Source organism: Trachemys scripta, chromosome 7 (assembly GCF_013100865.1).
Source record: "Trachemys scripta elegans isolate TJP31775 chromosome 7, CAS_Tse_1.0, whole genome shotgun sequence".
Taxonomy (NCBI): domain Eukaryota; kingdom Metazoa; phylum Chordata; order Testudines; family Emydidae; genus Trachemys; species Trachemys scripta.
Genome location: NC_048304.1, coordinates 97148842 through 97170554, shown reverse-complemented (window position 1 = coordinate 97170554; position 21713 = coordinate 97148842). Strand labels below are relative to the sequence as shown.

At 42.7% G+C, this 21713-nt stretch overlaps 1 protein-coding gene across 5 annotated transcripts in view; it reads left to right on the top strand.

The window, feature by feature from the left end:
- Positions 1-19038: 19038 nt before the first annotated feature.
- KNDC1 (kinase non-catalytic C-lobe domain containing 1) overlaps positions 19039-21713 on the top strand; it is a 123559-nt gene continuing 120884 nt past the window's right edge. For 2 of the 5 annotated variants that reach the window (XM_034777261.1, XM_034777260.1), the window contains exons 1-2: positions 19041-19135; positions 19663-19766. In XM_034777261.1, coding sequence (XP_034633152.1) covers positions 19668-19766 — 99 coding nt within the window. In that variant the 5' untranslated portion in view covers positions 19041-19135; positions 19663-19667. Of the gene's footprint in view, positions 19136-19662; positions 19767-19820; positions 20235-21713 lie in introns of those variants that run through there. The other 3 variants (XM_034777262.1, XM_034777264.1, XM_034777263.1) reach the window with 3 other exon arrangements.

Here is a 21713-nt window from a genome sequence, read left to right as displayed (position 1 = left end):
GAAGGTGAAAGGAGGCAAGTGGTGGGTGGGGGACTGACTAGGAGGGACACAGCAAGCCAGCGGGAGGCTAGGGGGTGAAGAGGGATGTGATGGTGGGGCCGAGTGGGGAGGGGTTGGGTCCTATTTTACTGCTATGATCTGGTCACCCTATGTCACCCCCCTCCTCAAACCTTCCTTTTCGGCCCACAGCTGTTTCGGCGGGGCGGCGCTGGGAAAGCAGGGTTTGTTTCCGTGGGCCAGGAGGCGCTGTGGGGGGGGGAGGAGGGCACAATTTTATATTAATAAGGAAATATTTTATAAATTTTAATAAAATAAACATTATTGAAGAAAATCAGTTGTACAACTATCAAAACATGAATTATTTTCCTAATATGAAAGTGAAAATCAGCTAATTAATATATGACGTAATGTATGTAATATATAATTTTGTTATTATTTATATAGTCATGGAAAGTAAATAATACATGGAAGAAATGAAAGGATTCTTTTTAAGTGGCTTTTTTTTTAGTCATCCCTGCTGGGGCCCCGTCGAAACTGTTCGAATTGGGCCCCGCACTTCCTAAAGCCGGCCCTGCCCACAAGACCCCAAAATACTGGCTAACTGCTTGGGTCAAAAAGGAGTAACAAGGCATTAAGGTAAGTGAAAAATTTGAAGGAAACTCAGTGAGTAGTGAACCTTGAAAAAAGCCTTCATGAGTTTTGTAAAGCTCATTTTTAAGTGATGGCTAAACTTCTCGCTTAGAGGCAGACTGACTGATGGTACGTATTTATATTAAAGCCTCAGATGATACTATTGCTATGCTTCCCCAATCCTGCTGTTACATGCTAATATTTAAGATTGTTCAAAGAAAGGCTCTATTAAATAGATGCATTAAATTAAGCACTGAACAGCTAGCATGACATTGTTAAATTATATATCTTTATAAGTATGTTATATTATATATTATGTCTTTTAAGATAGACGTGTGGATTTAAAGTTTGTTGATATTAAGAGTCATCAGATTACATTCTAGGGAATCACAGCCAAACAGCTTGTATTTTGCATATCCAGATAAGCATTAGCTGAATCCTGAGGTTTAGTGGGAAGAAATGAACGAGTGGCAACTTATTTATCTTCCCAGGTTCCAGTTATGATATTTGAACCACCACTTTCTCTCAGAGGGAGATATCTTTAACTTGCACCTGTGGCTCCATAGCAGATTTGCTGGTGGAGGGTGTCTGCTAGATATGCTGAGTCATTGCATCCCAAGGAGCCCTGGATAGGACATCTTCTTGGCAAGTACTACCCCTCCTCCCTTTTTTTAATTGCAGTGGGGGTAAATACACCCAAAGGCCTTTCTTGAGTCAGTTTTACCTTGCTCCACCTCCTTCATCAAGATGGTTTCAGTGATAGTAAAACCTGACATAAAGGTAACACTTTCTTGTTCCTATTTGGGAAGATGAGCCTCTTACCATTATTAGTGTTGCTTGTTTGTCTCTTTCATAAAAAGGCCCTGGGCGTTTTTCACCTTCTTCTGCAGCATGGGGCATGGGTCATTTGCTGGAGGATTCTCTGCACCTTGAAGTTTTTAAACCACAAGTTGAGGACTTCAGTAGCTCAGACATAGGTCAGGGGTTTGTTACAGGAATGGGTGGGTGAGATTCTGTGGCCTGCGTTGTGCAGGAGGTCAGACTAGAAGATCATAATGGTCCCTTCTGACCTTAAAGTCTATGAGTCTAAGATAAGAGTGGTTGTTAATCTTAGAGATTGTGTTCAGCAAACAGTGCACTTTGGAGACACCACTGTGTTCATTTCACTCTTTAAAAAACATGTTCAGGCTAATTCATAAGGTCCAATTTGGCCCTCAGTTACACTAGTGTAAATCCAAAGAAGCCAATAGTTTAGGTTCTCACCTGGTATAAATCAGCTTAGTTTCATTGGTTTCAGTGGAGCTACAACAAGTTACAAGAGCTGAAGATCTGGCCCATGAAAATGAGTTAATTTTGGCGTTAATGAAAGCAGAAGTTGGCCGTCAGACATGGTGTGGGTAGAAGCCACAGAGATGTCATCACATACAGTGGCCCTGCTAAAGGACATCTATCCTAACTTGCAATGTTCTAGTCCACTCCTGGATCCCTTCTGTGCAGACTGATAGTCATGTAGTGATTTTGCGGCATATGAAAGGGGATGAGAATGAGATCTACAAACTTATTTATAATGCAACTTAGTACTTCAATGGCTTTTCTATATTTGCAGACCTTAATGTGCTATAAAGAGGTAGGTAAACATTATCCGTTTTACAGATGGGATAACTGATAATCATGGTCTTTTGACTACCAGCTCCATGCTTAATGCACTACATCCTAGCTGCCTAATGTGCACTGGGGACTTAGGATCTGGTCCTACGCCCATTGAAGTAAATGACAAAACTCCTATTGACTTCAGTAGGACAGGATCAAGCCCATAGTGAACATGTAAAATCAGGTTTCTAGAAAGGAATGCGGTTGCTCTGCTCCACTATTTATGTGAAATTTGCCAGGAGACTGCTAGACAACCACTCTGAAATTGAGACTGCTGTAACATATGCCTTCTTGTTCTAGTCCTCTGGATCTTATCTGATTCTACTTATGCTTAAATTTTCTCTCCTGTATCTCAGTTTTTATTGATTGTTGCTCATGGCATAATTTGGCTCTCAGAAAATGTTTGTTGATATATTACGATACTGACCTTTTCTATGTGTTAAATATAGCTTGTCTGGCTTTTTTGATATTCACAAGAATTTAATATTGTTATACTGAGGTACTAGTGACTGCATCAATCACAAGACTCTCTGAGATAACTGTCTGGATAAGTTAATCACAAGCCCCTCACTTATGATAAAAGGGGTTGTGAACTGACCCAAGAGTTTTGGACTGAATGAGTGGCAAGTGGGTTTTGCTGAGGGGTGAGGTGTGGGGGCACAGAACAAGGAAGACTCAGGACCAGAGTAAGAGAGCCAACCTGCAGCCTGTACACATGGTGTGACCCAGGAGAAGCCTAGAGAGAGGTGTGAGTCAGGAGTGCAGGCTGAACAAAGCTTGGGGCTGTAAGCTAAGAAACTGCACTTTTTGGTTTTGGTCCCTCCTTGTACATTCCTTATAAATAAACAAGGTTTCATCAAGGAAAACACGAGACTCCATTGTCCAGTTTCTACTCCTACCTGGAACATCACCAGAGCCCCGAATTTTGACTAGCTGCTTGGGTCAAAAAGGGTAACAATATTCTTACCTGTAACTCACCTAGTACTATTTTTCCAGTTTCTCAGTGAACACACAACATGGACAGCACATGATGTGTGGCTCTGTAATGTCCACCTGCTATGGAGCAATACTTCACATGCTGTAGTGGAGTTGGGGCAGGGCAGGGGCTACAAATGAGTGAGCCACTGATTAAAACCATGACATCTACAGCCCATGCACTTCAGCAGCAGCCATGTAGCTCTGAATGCCTTGGGGTGGAGCAGAAAGGATTCCATGGAGTAAGCTATTCTGAATTGCTGTTCGGAATAGCTCTCAATGTGTCGCATGTAGATATTCTATTCCTGAATACAAATTACTTTTTCCCAGAATAATTTGTGTGCTCTCAAAGTGCACTAATTATTCTGGGAAAAGTTACTTTTATTCTGAAATGGAGTGCCCACGCAATTTTGCAATAGCTGTTTGGGTCAATTTGCCCTTGTAGACAAGCCAAGGGTTACAGGAATTTTTGCTCTACATTAATATTCTTATTTCAGTAAGAAGTTATTTTCCTCACACTTCTCAAGCAATGTTTTTTTGCATAGAACCTTGCTGTATGGCTTTGATTATATGTCAAGTGCCTTTGCTCCTTTTTTTAAAGTGGAAATTTGTACTAAGTGCTGTAGTTTATTGATTAAGAATTATTTCACAGTCTCTGAAACAAATGATGTAAACTCTGATTGTAACTTTTTGAAGAGCAGAAGAAAGTAATAAGGCTGTATTAAGGCTGATGTGGCAAATTTATAACCAGATAAAGTGTAGTTTTGTAAGGAATAAAACACACATTTTTCATAACCTTGAAGATGCCAGAAGGTTTTTAGAAGCAAATTTATCACCATATCAAGCAACAACCAATACAGAAGAGGACAGCCTATTAGGTGATAAAGCAAAAAAAGAACTCCATTATATGAGATGTCTAAAATCTTTGCTATAGATTTGACATGGTGGGGAATCTGACTGGAATTTCGGATTGACCTTTTTTTCTTATTTAAGCTTTAAAATTTTAAGTATAAAAAGAACATTTGATTAAATTCATGGAAAGTTGCCAACTCTCTATTTCATATTCCACATCAGTGAATAAAATTATTGATGGATAATATGTAATTTGTTGGTGCATTTCAAGAAACTCATGCATGTTTTCTCTACTTATGTACATGATTCATTGAATAAATTAATTTTCTTTATTTAGTAAGGCAATGAAGAGAAAAATAGAGGACTGAATACAAATAGACAAAAGGAGATATACTATTTGCAGGGTAATATTTCTATTTTCTAGCTTTTGAACAGCAGTGATTGATGTAATTATGTAAAATTGATATAAAAATGTGATAGAAGACTACAATGAAACAAGAGAGCATGCTAACTGATTCAAAATAACTTCTCCAAAATAGAAGCATGATGAATAATGTGTCCAAAACATAAGCATGGAATACCTTAGAGGTTACTGAAATCAATTTGCAAATAAAGAACAACTCATCCATCTTTTCACTTTAGTAAGAAAAAACAGAATGTACACTGTACCTTTATTAGATGCTATAGAGCAGTTTTAGAAGTAACAAACTTTAAGAAAAGTTTTGTGTCTCAAATCAATTCTAAATTACCAGCACTACAGTCTGCACTGTAAAGTTTATGGTTTGGGAGGTTGTATTAACAATAATTTTTCACTGGGCTTTTGTATTTATGGCATTTTGGTTGTTTATAACTATTGCAGTAATCAACTTTTATTTACTTTGATTAAAACATAAACTGAAGACAATGACTTAGACTAAGATAACACCTAAATTGTTAAGTATCCTTGCAATTCCTATTCTATACAAACATCTGTGGATAATATATTTCAAACCTCAATAATTGTAAATTGTAGCTGAGATACTTTATAGAACATATTTTTCTTATTGGTGATGCCAAGGTTTCATGGGTAATGGGGACGCTTTGACTCAGCTGAATATATAACAAACGAGAGTTGGAGCTGAGCTGTTAAGTTTTAAGTTGTTCAGATTCAAGGGTTTGGTTCTGAAGATGGGGGGCTGCTGTAAAGTTTGGATGCCAAGCTGAATCCAATTCCAACATCTCCAAAGTTTGGGGTTGGTAAAAATCTGAGGGTTTAGCCCATCTTTTTTAAAAATACAGTATTCTAACAAATGAGAAGGTGATGCATTGTGCTACCAGCCCATTCTAAAAAAAAACCCCACAAACAATAATAACATATAATCCATAATGATACTGTGCCTTGCTTTAGCATATTTACATAGATCTTTAGTGCTGTGAAAAGGTTGGCGAGCATTTTCATACCATTTTACAACTGAGGCACAGAGTGCAGGTCTTACCCAAGATTACATTGCAATTCAAAGGTACAGTCTCTAATAGAATCACTCTGATCAGTTCACAAGACAGCAACAAGGGGTAGTGTGACCATACGTCCCATTTTGGCCAGGACAGTCCCTTTTTTAAGCCCTGTCCCGGCCATCCCAACTTTTTTGGCAAAAGTGGGCATTTGTCCCATTTGCTCTTGCCAGCCGGATCAGTTGGCAAGAGCAAATGGGACAAATGTCCACTTTTATCAAAAAAGTGGGGTGCGGTGCAGAGGAATGCTGTGGAGTGGGGGGGCTGGCATGGTTCGAGCGACAGCCTTGAGTAGGGGGCTGGCAGGGCTTGGGCAGGCAGCTGGGGCCAGCCCTGTGGGGGCCGGGCTGGGACTGCAAGTGGCTGGTGGGAGGGGCTTGGGCCAGCCCCGCCTGCTGTCCAGTTTTCCCTTGGGGAAATATGGTAACCCTAAAAGGGGTCTCTTGTAACCACACTTAAAAGTGAGACAGATAAAATGAGACACAATAAAACTAGGTGGGAAATGGCTTTCCCTACCACAAACATTTAAAAAATTCTGTTCTACAACAGGATGAAACTGATGTGCTTTTTTGGATGGAAGAGGGAGAGGTGGGGTTGGGTGAAAGTGTCCACCTCAAAATAGCCAATAGCCTGCTGGTGAGGGTACTTACCTGGGCAGTAGAAGAGCTAGGTTCAAGTCCCTGTTCTAGCTCAATTAGGTCTTCCATATCCCAGGTTACTGCCCTCATCCCCAGACTATCCTGGGGTAGGAGTCACTCTCTCTGGTTTGATTTGTTATTTTTTTAACCAGAAATTCCATCCTGGACATGAGAAACCTTCTTGTTTGAAACTGACCCTTTCCTGAGGGGAAAAAATCAGTTTCAATCACCACTTTTTGATTTAAAAAGAAGGTGAAAAAAAAACCTTTGTCAGCAAATTCTTGACTCTTTCTAATCCTCAGTCTACTCCACACAGTGGTACAGATAAAATAATGTTCTGCACTGAATAACAACATTCAGAGGAGGTATATTGAGAATCCACCCTTTCTACCAACCCACAAGACTATTTTAAGGGGGGAGGGATAGCTCAGTGGTTTGAGCATTGGGCTGCTAAACCCAGGGTTGTGAGCTCAATCCTTGAGGGGGCCGCTTAGGGGTCTGGGGCAAAATCAGTACTTGGTCCTGCTAGTGAAGGCAGGGAACTGGACTGGACTGGACTCCATGACCTTTCAAGATCCCACCCAGTTCTAGGAGATAGGATATCTTCATTAATTTAATTTAAGCCAGGGTTGCATTGTGGGAACTGCCATCCCAAAAGTTCATCACAGATATGGGGGTAAAGTGAGGTGTGGCCTACACCAATCTGAAAAATGGCCAAGACCAGGTGCCAGACCTTTCTGTTGCAGTCCTGCACCTACTCCTGCCCTTCAAGGGGTTTACACAGATATGATTTAGATTAGATTGGAACTGAGTAAACAACTCAGTCAATGATACATAAGGAATAGAATCCAGCTCCCTCCCTCATAATTTATTTGGCTCTGCAGAACTAAAAGGAGTAAAAAGCAGTAAACATATTTTAATGACTAAAATAAGCATAAATGGTTCATTATTAGATAACCATTTTTCAGGGCTGATCAATGCTTTTTAAAATTCTAATGGAAAAAGCAAATGACAAAGGATTCCTTTTAACAACCATGGACATTCTAGTGGCAGCCTTTTCAGCTGTTCTTGCATCATAGTATCTAGTGTGACTCTGTGCTGTAATAACATAAAACTGCATCACTGAAAGCACAGACTCATTTCATATGCAGATGTAGACTAGGGAGGATGTATCATTACTGAAGTACAGGTTAGGGCCCTATCTCTCCAATCACCCCAGATCCAATGTCTCTTGGGACACTGTCCCACCTCATGGTGGTCTGCCTTTTGGTAGGTGTTGACTCAACCTTCTGTTATGTCACCAGTTAGCCTTATACTTCTCTGGGATTACAGAGCTTTAAGGAAGATACTGGGTTCCTCACCCTCATGATTGTGGGGGACCTGTCATCCATCCATCAACCTTGATGGTGTCTAATCCCAACCACAGAGTTTCCAAAGTCTATCCTCATGTCACTTGCCCAAAGGGTGGATGGGGGTGTGTGGAAACAAGGGTTTTCATGCACTTCATAACAAGAGTGCGTGATAGAGGAGTCTGGGCTCTCCCACTGTGGTTTTGTAATATACAAAGCAATAAATGGCTACTGAGAATGATTAATAGCCAAAGCAAAGCTGAGACATTTCATTGATTGCAAAAGCCATTTGTTGCAAGTGTACGAAAGCAATAGAGATTATTGCTATTATAAAACAAATGAGAAACTCACAAATGAGAAAACAAGAGAAAGGCATCTTTTACTTCTCTTTGGAGGGTGGCAAAGTGCTTTGTACTCTTTCTTAGACTTTCCAGTGACATACACCTTGGAGGTGTAATTAGGATCGATGACTCAGCAGATACAGCTTTAAATACTGATTAAGTGATGAAAGGCAGATACTGTTCAATGGTGAGACTTTAAGGTGAATTGCTGGTGTGGAATAGGAGTGATATGACTGGACAATGACTGTTTACAATGACTGTTTCATGTGCTGATACAGTTTAATTTTCCTGGCTGAAATTCTTTGCTTGTTGCATACTCCAAATCGATTAAGTGAGTGTATTTGCTAGGTCTATGTCTGCAGCTCAGATACACTTGGCAGAGCTGAGGAGGATTAGGGTACCAAGCTGGCTTTAGGTGTCAATACCCCCAATCCTAGACAGTCTGCCCCCTGGGCCAAGTTAATGGGCTTCTCTAACTGTGGCCGCTGCCCAGATTATTGCAGCCAGGGATCACGAGGGCACAGAGATGCCTCTGCCATACTTTCTTACCCACTGTGTTTGCCCCAGGAAGGGATTTAGGCATCACTACAGTGGCTCTGTGACACCTGAAGTTCCCCTTATATCAGGGGAATCCTCCTGGTGGGCAGCTTTGCATTGATAGAACTACCTTGAAGTTGCTCCCAACTTACAAAGGCTGCTCCAGCAGTCAGCAGTTAGGGGCATGTAGCAGTTCCTTGGTTGTGCCCCTCTTTTCTTCAGCTGTCCTCCTACACAAGGGGGAGATGTGTATAGGAGCCACTTCACTGACTCTATGCCACTCAGATTCTCTCACGTCAGGGGAATTCCCAGGTAAGCTGGTGTAATAGCACTACAGGAGCAACACAACACAGAACTAATGGCCCAGTGAATTTGGTCATATATTTATGGATCTTAAAATGTGGCTAGGTTTTACATGAGTGTGAAAGGGGGAGAAATGATAAAAGGAGCCTTCCCCCCGGTTATGTGAAAATAGTGACTTCCTATGATTCTTTAATGCTTCTGTGAACTACATGGGAGGTATCTGTATTAAGTTTATGGCTGTTATATAGCTGAATAGATCTCTGTGGGTTTGATTGTTATTGTGTTGCTGGCTAAGATTAGCTAAGGGTTAAATCAGTTAAATTAGTCTAGGTTAGCCATGTATCTGCAGGAACCAAAGTCAATGGCTGTAGACAGCCCCAATGGTCAGTATTCAAACAGACAATGCATGTGTGTGGAATCAGAAGTCTGGTTGATCCCATGGGGCCTGGGGACAGGTCTGAGGTTGAAAACTCAGGGGCCTTTAGGCAGGAAATCTTAAAGATCTTGAAAGTGGTTAAAAGCTGAGCATCTGTGACACAAGAGACACAGTCAGCAAAAAGTAGCAGGCTGTAAGGTCCACAGCAGTACAAGGTAGGGGCTATTGAGGTAAGTTGGACATACCTAAGTTGTGAAGGGAATGCTAGCTTAATATACAGATAGACTTTAGTTGTTTTAACTTTTTTTCCTTTGCTATGCTCGTTTGGATAAATAATATTTTGTTTTGATGCAGCTGTGTTGAGTCATTGCCTTTACGTACTGGCTCTATAGCCTGGTGATCCTGCCTAAAAGTGGGGTGAATCTCAGGATTCCATTCTGAGAGAAGTGCAGATATGGGCTTGTCACCTGAAGAGGGTGCCCCTGGAGAAACTGCTGGAGGGGTCAAAAGCACAGCTCACCCTGGGACCATGACAGCTTCCTTCAAATGCTAAACAAGGGACTGTATTAGACTGAGGAAAGCAGGGTTTGGTGGGATTCACATTAAATAGGAGCTAGGTGCTTGAATACATTTGTGAATCTCACCCATTGTCTCTACATTTATTTTGGCTTTTTCTTTCTATGTAGACTCTTGGCTAGGACATTTCCCAGTCTTCATTTTCCTACCTGCCTGCTACAGACTTAAACAATATATCTTTTCTCCTTTTTTCCATTATCTAAAACAAACTTTAGCAAGAATTAATATTTAACACCACATTATAGGTCCAGATGAGTCCCTGGCTTCTACAGATCTGGGCAACTTCTAGCTTTAAAGAGGCTTTTATCCAGCTGACTCATTTAGATTATCAAATTCCTAAGGCATAGACTGTGATTCAGTAGGTTTTATGGGGTCTGAAATGGCTGTAGTTTTATCCAAGAGGTAATTGCCATTGCCTAATTAATGACAAATATCTGAAACACGTCTCCTCTGTGCAGTTGATAACCTCCCCTGCCAGAAGGGAGAACTGCACATTTCTCTCCTGATGCAAGGATAAAGGTTTAGTCTCTTCTCTGTATTTGCTTGTTTTATTTATACAGTGTACACAGCTAAATTCTCTCCCTTGATTTTTTCTTATGATGTGTCACTCTAGCAGCACGGTGGGGTCAGCACTGATCTCATCTCCTCACTGAGTCCCCAGTGGCATAGAGCATAGGCATATAATTGATGCATCCATTACCAAATTATCAATGTGCCAATACAAAATGAAGACTTGCATTCAGTTTATAAAAGACCCTGCTCTTCACCATTTGCAAGGCCAAATGATTTTGGGGGTGGGGAGGATGGGTTGACCCTCTTTTGCTTCTTTGTTGTTGACTAAAAGTCTCTGCAGAAAGGTTGGTTTTTTTGTATCATGCCCTGAAAATGATCAGGCTTATTCTAATCACCTCTGGAAAAGAGTCCCACAGTCTAGGATCTTCTGCTGAGAACATTCTGACACCTGCTTCTGAGAATTTCACACTGGGCTCCAGCAGCCATTGAGCTTTCACTGATAGCAGTGGCATTGAGAGAACACAGATGGAGAATCAATCTCTGAAATAGCCATGTACTTATGAGGCCTTAAAGATTAGAGCCAGGCATTGCATTGTAATCAGTAACGAATGGAGAGGCAATGGAATGTGAAGAGCACCATTTGGTACGAACTCAACATTTTTTCCTTACTCAAGAGGTGAGCTGTTGCATATTGCACAAGCTGGAAATTCTCTACATCTTTTGGCTTTAGTTTCAGGTGGGGGAGTTACATGTAGCACAGTAGCTAAGTCCTCACTGGAAAGAAATGAGCATAATATCCTGGGAAGCTGAAGGTAGGAGACATCATATCTTGTCTCTGTTGCTAGCAGGTTATGTGCTACCTGTGTCCTAGATGCCTGTCTTCATGTTTCACAGGGCATAGTTTTCTAGTCATCGTCTTAACTTACGCAAAACATGCCTCAGGTGGCACATGACCAGTATTCATCACCAAATTTGGTCCACTGGTTGGATCATTAGCTTCCCCAGCCCGGGCCAGGTACTGGCGAGGAGTGCGATGTGAATGCTGATCCATGCCTCCCAGTTTGCTAATGAACTATGGGCATCTGTGCTATTGGGGAGAAGGGGATTGGAAGAGGGTTGGGGGATTTATATCAATTGTTGAGGACACCAGATAATTGCATAGTTCCACCAGACTATCCATTCATGGGTCTTATAGCAGAAGGGCATTCTAGCAGCTCAACAACTTCATGAGCCTTGGGGATAAACCAATGTAGTTGGTTTCATTCTCACATGGGTGGGGCAAGCCTTTGGTTTACCAGTCTTTATGTGATTGTGCTCTAATTGTAGTGACACCTTAAATCTCCATAGAAAGTATTTTAAGGAAATAGTTTAATGTGTGAGATATACAAGTGTTTTCAAAATAACTACTGTGCCTGCACATCAGTTACTTTTGCTTTTTAAAATTGAGCTTTAAGATGCAGACAAATTACTGTGAGATGCTATTTTGACGGCACGCCAGTTACTATCCTGTTAGCATATTTTACAATGTGAAATTGCAAAGGGTATCTTATTATACAAAAGCACGCTGTTTTAAAATAATCAGGTGCATCCTTTTTTCAATGCTCTCAAGTGAACACTACTAAAATGGGTTATAAAGGCAAAGAGATTTATATGTGATCTTATAAATATCCAGTTACAAACTAATTGAGACAGGATGGTTTGGTGGATAAGGCAGTGGACTGGGAGTCAAGATACAAGTTCAATTCCCATTTCAGTCACAGAATTCCTGTATGACCTTGCAAGTCATTTGATCTTGTAGTGCTTCTCTTCCCTATCAGTAAAATGCAAAGAGTGACACTTCCCTGCCTCACAAGGCTGTTATGAAGATAAATCCATAAATACCGGGGAGGCATTCAGATACTATGGATACATATAAGAACCCAAGAAGATAGAAGTTATGGATCTCTTTAAAAAGCAAAAGATATTAACCAGATTTATGACAAGCAGGATGGTCTAGGGAACTTACAGTGGGAGAGAGAGCCAGGGATTCCTGAATACCAAGGACTTGCTTTCTGGACTCAGGAAAATCACTTCTCCTCTCTAGGACTAATTCTTCACTGGAGTAAAGGGGACTGTACAGATGTTTTGAATTCCCATTGGTAGATTACTTGTTCCTCTGTACACAAACAGAAAGACTATTGTGCTGGTTCTGTGTATTTGCAACTGAAGCATCAGGCATCCTCCTCCCAATCACAGTCTTGTCTCAATGGGGCCTCTTCTGAGGCAGCATCGATGTCAAGGGGGATTTTGCCTTTACTTGATCAGGTCCATGCTTCTGTACTACTTCAGTGGTAGAGTCTTCAACACCTCATCCCCTAGGTGGGGACATGTTTGTGGAATAGTCTTCTTCATACTATGTGGGGAAGGTAATCATGAACAGAATTGTCCAATGCTTCTCAGAAAAGCCCAGTCCATCAAGGCTAGTACAGCCTCAGTTCACCAACCCTTTCAGACCAACAAATAGATGGTTATATACAATTAGTAACAATAATGGGGTAGGTTTAAAAATTCTAGCATCAGAGGGATAGCCATGTTAGTCTGGATCTGTAAAAAGCAACAGAGAGTCCTGTGGCACCTTTAAGACTAACAGATGTATTGGAGCATAAGCTTTCATGGGTGAATACCCACTTCGTCAGACACATGGGTCTGACGAAGTGGGTATTCACCCACGAAAGCTTATGCTCCAATACATCTATTAGTCTTAAAGGTGCCACAGGACTCTCTGTTGCTTTTTAAAAATTCTAGTGTACTAAACTCTGAATTTGGTGGCAGAATGCTAATGTACAGCAACACTATTTACCTTTTTCTATGATGCATTTTCATTGCTGCCATACAGGCAGTTCAATCAGCTATTAGCAGAATGCTTTCCCTTGTCTTAAAGGCTATAATTGCTATAAAGGAGCAGTAATTTCCTAGACAGCAACTGTATTAGAGCACATGGAATTAGAAAAAGCTCTGTTTAATAAAAGCAAACTGTAAATAGGGTATAAATAGTACAAACACATGCAATGACTAGTTATTTACAATGGCCCCTCCCTCCCCCCTTGGATCCTGTGGTATCACCCAAACTAAATTGAAATGAGAACTTTCAGACAAACTGCCAGTCAACAAAGCTTTTAAAAATAGAATGCATCATCTAATGCTGTAACAAATGTGCGCTTTTATCGACTATGCTGATGCTCCTAAATTTTAATACAGTCAATTATAATTATGTAATCTATAAAGAATAATAACCAAACAGCTATAATGAAAAGAAAAAAAGTTAGTAATTTACATGAAATACATAACTAGTGACACAATGTGCCATAAAAGTAATATATCAGATTTCCCTCCTCCAGCTATTTGTGTTCAGATTATAACTTTTGACAGTGTTCTGCAAGTCCAGGCGTTTGAAAGGATGAAGATGTGAGCCCCATGATGACTTAATCAAAAAGACTTAATGAAGTAATAGTAAACAGAATGGTTTATTTTTGAATTTGCAGATCATTAATAACATCCAAAGGAGGAAAAATTTGAAAATCAGTTTCTCCATTTACTTATCACTACCTTAGTTCAAGGTCCTGGTTGGTTTTTTTGGGTGGGGGGGAAGTGTGGGGTTCCCTACACTACTTAATAGTGCAATCACTAATCCCTAAAACACTGCAGAGGATTCCTGTGACAGAATGGCAGAGTATACAACACATAGGGTTGTATGGTTCTTCTTTCGATCCTACTTAGGGCTATTTTCCCCTGGGAAAACATGTTGTGCTCTAAACCCATTTAGCTAACTCAAGATAAAATCCTCATGAAGAAAAGGCACTTTCTAGTTTTCACAGGAGTTAGGAGGTTGAGTTAAAGACTGTGGAGGGGCCAAGCTTACTCTTTAACCTGGACTATATGATGAGATAACTCACTGAAGTGAGTTCCCACTATAAAAATACACTACAACCTGCCTTGTCTTCACTAGGATTTCACCTTGAGTGGGTTAATTCAAACTGAGAATGCACCTTTTTTCCTGGGGAAGACACACCCTAAGGGCCATATGACAAACTTTCACAGGTGAAACAAAAAAAAAAGTGCAACTAATAAGTATGGTAACTAGTGCTGCAGCATGTCACCAAACCAGTTTGTTGCAGAGTGAAGTGTGTATGTCATTTTCTAAGATCAAAATCAAGATAATCTGCATCAGTGACATGCATCCAAGGAAGCATATGTCTTAAAGACTTTGGTCCAGCTCCTAAGCCTTGGAGCAGAGCAAAGGAGACTTGAAGTTACCTCAAGCAAGGAACAGGGCATGGGAGACCAAGACATAAAGATGCATATCTGGGACTTTCTGTCACCCACTCCCCACCTAGGAAATAAAGCCCAGAAGCTGTAGCGTAGTGATGGTAGGGCCATCTTCCCAGTTCCCCATTCTCAGCTGCACATCTCTGTGTACCTATTGAATTCCTGGGGGGTGGGAGGGTGCAAGCCCACCAACATCTAATGGCCCCTCCCCCAGCCTAAGGGGAGGAGCCAGTGAGCCCAGGGCTCAAATGTGGTTAGGAGACAACTAATGAAAAACAGAGACATGAGTGAGGTCATAGGGTTAAAATCAGAGTCCCCCTCACGCTGCAAAATGGGCGAGTGCCGGGTGACGGAGGGTGAACCGCTCCAGGTACATGCCTATGCTCATGGGTCCATGAAGGAGCCACCAACTAAGCTCCTTGGCAGGCCATGGGGCCAGGGTAGAATACAGACTGGCCCACTAGGGTGCAAATTGTGTAGCTGAGGATGCAGCCCCCCATCTAAAGAGAGCATTTAGAATTTTCCTGTGACAGGGTGGGTTGTTCTTTTAAGGGAAGTAGGGCCTCGGGGGCATCCCACTCCTTGTCCAGTGGTGTGTCCCTTTCAAGATTTGGTAACCCAGCGGTCTAGAAAAATGAAAGGCAGATATTGGAAGATTGGAAGCAGTCCTAGGAGAATAGTTTGTGCTCTTCTGGCCATTACCTCTGTTTGGTGTAGATCTCTCTCTCCCTCCCTTCCTGCCCCCCGACTGGGATAGCTTCAGCCTGAACAGTTCCCTGCCTTCACTGTGTTATTCCCAGCAAAGGATGGGGTCCCTAAGCAAGCTTCTTTTCAGAACAGAATAATTGCCTACCATTATAAGGTACAACACAGCACTTCCTATGCAAGCCTAGTTTATTATTAAGGTAAAAGTGCTACTGAGAAAACATTAAAAACAATAGAAGAACCTATATGTATGCTAATAAACTTACCAGAGATCAACCCACCCCTAACATGGGTTCTGGCAGGTGCAGTCCTTCAAAACCACTCCTGGAGTTTCCTTGTGGTTTCAAATTCATCACTGCTTCAGCTCAGACCAAGAACACAGTCTTATGGGGCCTCAGAAAGCCAAGTCCTTCCAACCCTTCCCTAAGGATGGGGGCCCTCCATGGACCCAGAGATCCTGTCCATTTGCTGGATCAGGAAAAAGGCAGGGAACTGTTCAGCCTGGTGATGCTCAGGTCAGAAGGGAGAGCGATGTGGGTCTCCACAGAGATGGCAGCCAGGGGAAGACGGAGAGTGGGTGCCCTGGATGTATCATAGAGGGACAGTACAGATACAGTTGCCCTGAACTCTGACATGGGTCTTCAATGGATATGTTGCATTAAAGTACAGAGCTACTCTAAAGAGAGACTAACAATGACACCTTGACTCTCAATTAGTTTGGAACAGAGTGAGCATGTGGAATAAATATTTCTACTTCATGAGGTTGAATGCTTTCTCAGCAGCTAAAGATAATCCAGTAGTAACACTATGTTATCCATTTGACATGTAAGCAATATTATGTGAGCAGTATCAGTACCAAATCGGTTCTTAATAAATCCAGCCCAGTGCTCAGACCCTACATACAGAATAACTAATTCCAAATGGATAGCCAGAACCATTGGCAATCCTTCTGAGGCAGCATGGTCAGTGAAATTAAAATTTGTTGAAATGGTCTGGGCCTGGATTTTCTAATGAGCCTATCCAAAGTCAGTGAAATTGTATCTACTTTCATCAGAGCTGAATTTGGATATTAAATTTAGTGGGATTACTCCCAGGACTAAGGCTGCAGAATCAGGCTTCTGTGTCTTGATTTTCCCCTCCTTTTCTGTAAAATGAGGATAACAACACCTCATGGAAGTGTGAGGATTCATTGGTTAACATTAGAACAGCACTTTACAAAATGTAAACTGTCCACCTTTACCTGTAAGGGTAGTTAAACACAGAAAATCACAGATAATCAGGATTATTTCAAACTGTGCCAAGTTGAATGAGGGAAATTTGTGTAAGTCTTTAAATCTAATTCAAATAAATCATTTGTAATGGGAGTGTAAAAACTGCCTTAATATTGATCCAAAGTGAGGGATTCTTCCTCCAAATAAGAATTGGTACAACTTACAGTTGGTTGGGTTATTTGCTTAACAATCACTTTAGACAATCCAAATAATGTAAGTGGAGGATTCCACACATATAAGAAACTTGTTACATAACAGAAGTAACCTATTTTGGAGTGCGATCTTCTATGCTCCTGACCTTCTCAAGGTTCCTGGTTTTTATTTTGCTGCTGCACTTCAATAGCTGCTTGTGTAGATTGTCCAACACTTCTCTTATTTGGCTCTGTTTTTTTCAACCTGTGCAAGTTAGAGCAAGGAAATCAAGAGGCAGCACAGGTGAACAAAGGTTGCCTGCCTTTCCACCCAGCAGCTTGAAGTCAGGAAGATTCCCCAATCCTTACCGTAGTACTAAGGCTGCAGAACTGTAGTAGTGTGGTGAGGAAAGGAGTGAAATCACAGCAGAAAGCAGGCTTCCAATAATCATGTAAAGGGGAAGTGAGAGAGAAAACAGAATCCATAAGAAATCATCCTTCTTTCCACCTTTTAAAGCTTAAATGGACACTATGAGGTCAATGTATATGTTATGTAGGAAGATTTACTAACATTTCTATGATTCCCCAATACCACTATCTTAGGGCATTTCTACATAAGCACTTACTGCCCACCAAAGTGGGGTGTATATCCAAGTACTTGTGTAGACATGCCCAAAGCTACTGAGGTAGCCCCCATTACTATACTGTGATGCTTCTTAGGTTGTGAGGCACCTCACTACTGCCTGCCCTTAGTGTGAGGAAGCCTTGTCCTGCCTGCCATGAGTCAGCTCCCTAGATCCACAGGCAACATAAGCACTCCCCTCTCAACCTACCTGGATCTGATGTCCCTCTGCAGGTTAGCAATAGGCACACTCCCAACACTGAGCCCCCTGGAACATCCCCTCAAGTGTCCAGTCCCTGCCCTGTTCCACTGACACTCTCACTATTCACAGATTGACTGCTCCCAAAGGGATAATACACCCCAGTTTATCAGTTACACCTCAGATCACTGCTCCTCATAACACACAGCACTTAGAGATAAATGTATAGTGGTAAAAAAGTAAAAGTTTATTTAACACAGAGTTTCAAGTGATAGCAAGTAAAAATATTGGAAACAAATGGTTACTTATAAAATCATAACATGCATGCTGGAGCCAAGACTTGTTAGTTACTGTCATGACTTATAGGACAAAGCTCACCCCAAATCCTTCCAGCATATTACAGCCAGGCTTGGCTGTGATCTTCCATTCATGAGACAAGCCACACTGTCAGCTTGCCTCCTCACTGGAAAAAATTCAGGGTGTCTCCCTGCACCCCTATTTATACTCCCCAAATCTATTGTCTTTACCATAAACAGGAGCCCCTGGCTGCTTGTTTTTTTCCTGTGTGCTTTCTTGTCAATTTCACAAACTCTTGATTAGCATTTGGCTCAGTCTGTACAGTGGCCTCCATCATGAAGCAGACACTACACAATAAACCCATGACCACCCAGATGGAGAAAAGCATCTCTTCCCTCTTGCTTGCCAAGAGTATGTTTATCACCTTCTGCTGATCTGCCTTAACTCACCTACCTTGAGAACACCATTTTCAGTTCAGATACATAATTCCTTAAACATTATCCAAACATACATTTCACAATTATCATTGGTAAATGGGTTATTTGACTCTTGGTAGAGATCTCACATGCTACCCTTTAGTGAATTATTATGCATATATTGACCCAAGGGAGTCCTATAAAACTCTAAGCACCCAATCTGCCAATTGGCATCAAGAGGTCCCTGGGTCACAAGTACCTGGACACCACAATCTGTAACGTATTTAGCCTCACAACACCTGTGAGGTTGGGCAGTCTTCTTATGCCTAATTTTACAGACAGGGAATTGAGGCACAAAGAGGCTAAGTCAAACAGGAAGTCTGTAGCATAACAGGGATTTGAATCCCACTGTCCCAACCACTTTCTCTCAAAGTGAGGGGTCCGTGCTGGTAGATCAAATTGCAGCAGGATGTGTGCATGTGGGGGAATGGAACAAAATTAAACTAAGTTTAATTTAATGTCCAAGTGGAGTGAAAGCAAACAGGAAATGGTATCAATGTGAAGGCCCTGATCCCGCAATCCATTCCCCGCCTGCACATCCTTGCACTTGCCTGGAGCCGCACTGAAGTCACGGGCTCCATGGTTCACTTCCATGAAGCTCGTTGCAGGACTGGAGCGTTAGGTTTGACTGATAACATTCCGTTTCCATCATCAATATCAGGGGCGAAGGTTTTGGAAAGCCCTGGCAAAGGGCCAGTCTGCCAGTGCATGCCGCAGGCTTCGCTCTCCGAGCCCGGCAGACCAGACACAAACCAACCCTCGTGCATCAATCAGCCCGAGCGCTGCGCGGACAACCGCCCCGAGCCACGCCGCTCTCCGGCGGGGGCAGAGGGAGCACTGCGGCAGCGGCGCGGCTGGCTGGCGCGGGCAGCAAATTGCTGCCTGAAGTTTGCTCCGCGTTAGTTCGGAGGCGGAGGCCGGGAACGAGGGGTTAAAGCGGATTAGCGGGGTGTGGGGCGGGATTCCAGGGCAGGCACCTGGCTGTGCCGGGAGCGCGCTAGGGCTCAGTAACCCAGGCCGGAGCAAGCGGGCCGAGGCCCCTGCAGTGGTGGAGCTGGGCTGTGCGGCCGGGGAAGGAGGCGGTCAGGCGGAGGCTGTTGCTGGGGGAGCTGCAGTCAGGCCTGCGTCGCTCAGGCAAGGCGCGGCGGCCGTGCCCGTTACTATGCGATCGCTTCCTTAGCGAAGGGGCGGGGGCAGGGCGCGCCCCAGGCAGGGATTGCAGCGCGCGGCACTCCGGGGTGTGGGCGCGGGCAGCGAGCGGGGTGGGGTAGGAGGGCTCGAGGCGCTGGGGGGCAAGGGCAGGGCTACAGCCAGGGGCCGCTCCGGAGGCACGAGCTGGCGTTGGGAATGAGCCGCAGAGGGCTGGGCTTGGAGCACGCAGCCAGGCTGCTGGGGTGAAGACTTCGCCTGCCACTTCCTCCCCAGGCGGCATGGAGGCTATGGAAGCCGCGGTGGCTGGGTTTCCCGAGGAGGAGGAGGTGGTGGGTTGCTATGACTTCGAGCCGCTGCCGACACTGCTGGAGGATGAGGTGAGTGTGCCAAAGTGCAGCCTCCCCCACCTCTCCTTGGCAAGAGCACCCGCTCAGCCCTGAAGAGCTCTGGCTAGTGCGCGCACCTGTGGGCGAGACCGACCCTTCCCAGCTGCAAAGAGTGGCCCCGGCGCTGCAGTTGCTGGAGTAGCTTCTCTGGATGAACTTGTTTTGTGTCAGCAACTCAGCTGCTAGTTCTCTGGTCGCTGTGCTGCTGGCCTGTGCTTCCCGGCCTGCCCTTCCCTGCCTTCGGTTTGTTTACAGCGGTGCGCTGCGCAAACTACGGGAGAGCGGAAAGTGTTGACTTAACGGGGAACTAACCCTGTGGTGAACGCGGACTGGCCAGTCCAAGGGGTATAAATCAACTTTCACAGGGACCTGATCATCTTAGTTCAGTTGTAGGGAAAGAGCCGGATTCTCCTACCATTTAAAAGCTGTGAGGGAAAATTGCTTTTACTCTTCAGAGCAGTAAGTTATAAAGGAAATGTTCTGAACTATCTTCTTCCTGCAAAACTGTAACATGCAAACATCTCTGGGCAAGGATTTAAGATTAGCAGCTATCAAAAGTCTTATTACAAACATAAGAACTGGAGAAATATATTTAGGGGCATACAATGCCATATAAAGATGCATTTTTCATGTCAATAAGATTCTCTTGCTCCCCTCTTCCTAATAATCCTAGAACCCTGTGTTCCTAATGGATTTACTCCCTCACACCTTATTTCTTGATACCCCATATTCATCATTATGATTTAACTGTTGTATCATAATTATTGTCATGTCTGCAGACTAATGTCACAAATGTTGGACTATGACTTCGTTGTAGCATTTAATAACAATGACTCTTAATCAGACAAAATCCCCTTCAGTAATAAGCAAATATTTTTTTCTTCTGTAAAAGCTTCGTTGCTACCCCGTAAAAGGCCTTTAACAGGCAGCAGGAAAGGCTGCTAAGTCTGTTTATACTGCTATTTGTTTAAATTAGTCATTAGTTGTGCTAAACAAACATGTAAAGATGGAGCTGACTCTAGTTCTAAGTTGTTTTGTCATACATAGTTCTACTCTTGCATTATTGATCTCTTCCTTCATAACTCAAGGAATGATTTGGAGAATGTTGCTTGCCTGGTTAGTTAGCATTTAGATAACATGGACCAGAAATATGTTAACTAGTAGTTTAGTGATGGATACATTTCACATATTGGGTTCAGTTGTTAAATAGCACTTTCTCTTGCTTCTTACATCTCTGCTAGTTTCAAGGGTAGAATCCATTAAGTGGTAAGTGAAGAGGGAGTAGTCATAAAGAAAGCTCTTAGCAATGTAAATAATTTGGAGGAGGGACTGGCTACGGTTCTTTTCACAAACTCAAGTAGGATCAGGTAATCCTTTTGTGGACATTATCCGGTGACCTCTGTTTCCTTGAGCCTATCACAGGGTGGAGCAGATGTGGCACAATCATTTTTGCTCTCAAGAGAGTTGAGCGTGAATCAAAATCCTTTAGCAATTTGGAAACCAATTGGGAATACCTTTTTATTCCTCAGATTGAACAAGATTATTGTCTGATGCTGGTGTATGAATCATGATTCAATAAGTTTTCCATGACTACCCTTTGGAAGATCTCCCAGACTGCTCTCAGGATATTAAGGGTGCTTACTGACACAATTATAGCATTCTTAGGAATATTCAAGAAGAGTGATTAAAAGTTGGAGATCTAAAAGTATGGGTGGTGGAGGGGAAAACAACCTCGTAATCTCTTAAAAAGCAGCAGAGGGTCCTGTGGCACCTTTAAGACTAACAGAAGTATTGGGAGCATAAGCTTTCATGGGTAAGAACCTCACTTCTTTAGATGCAAGTGAGGTTCTTACCCACGAAAGCTTATGCTCCCAGTACTTCTGTTAGTCTTAAAGGTGCCGCAGGACCCTCTGTTGCTTTTTACAGATTCAGGCTAAC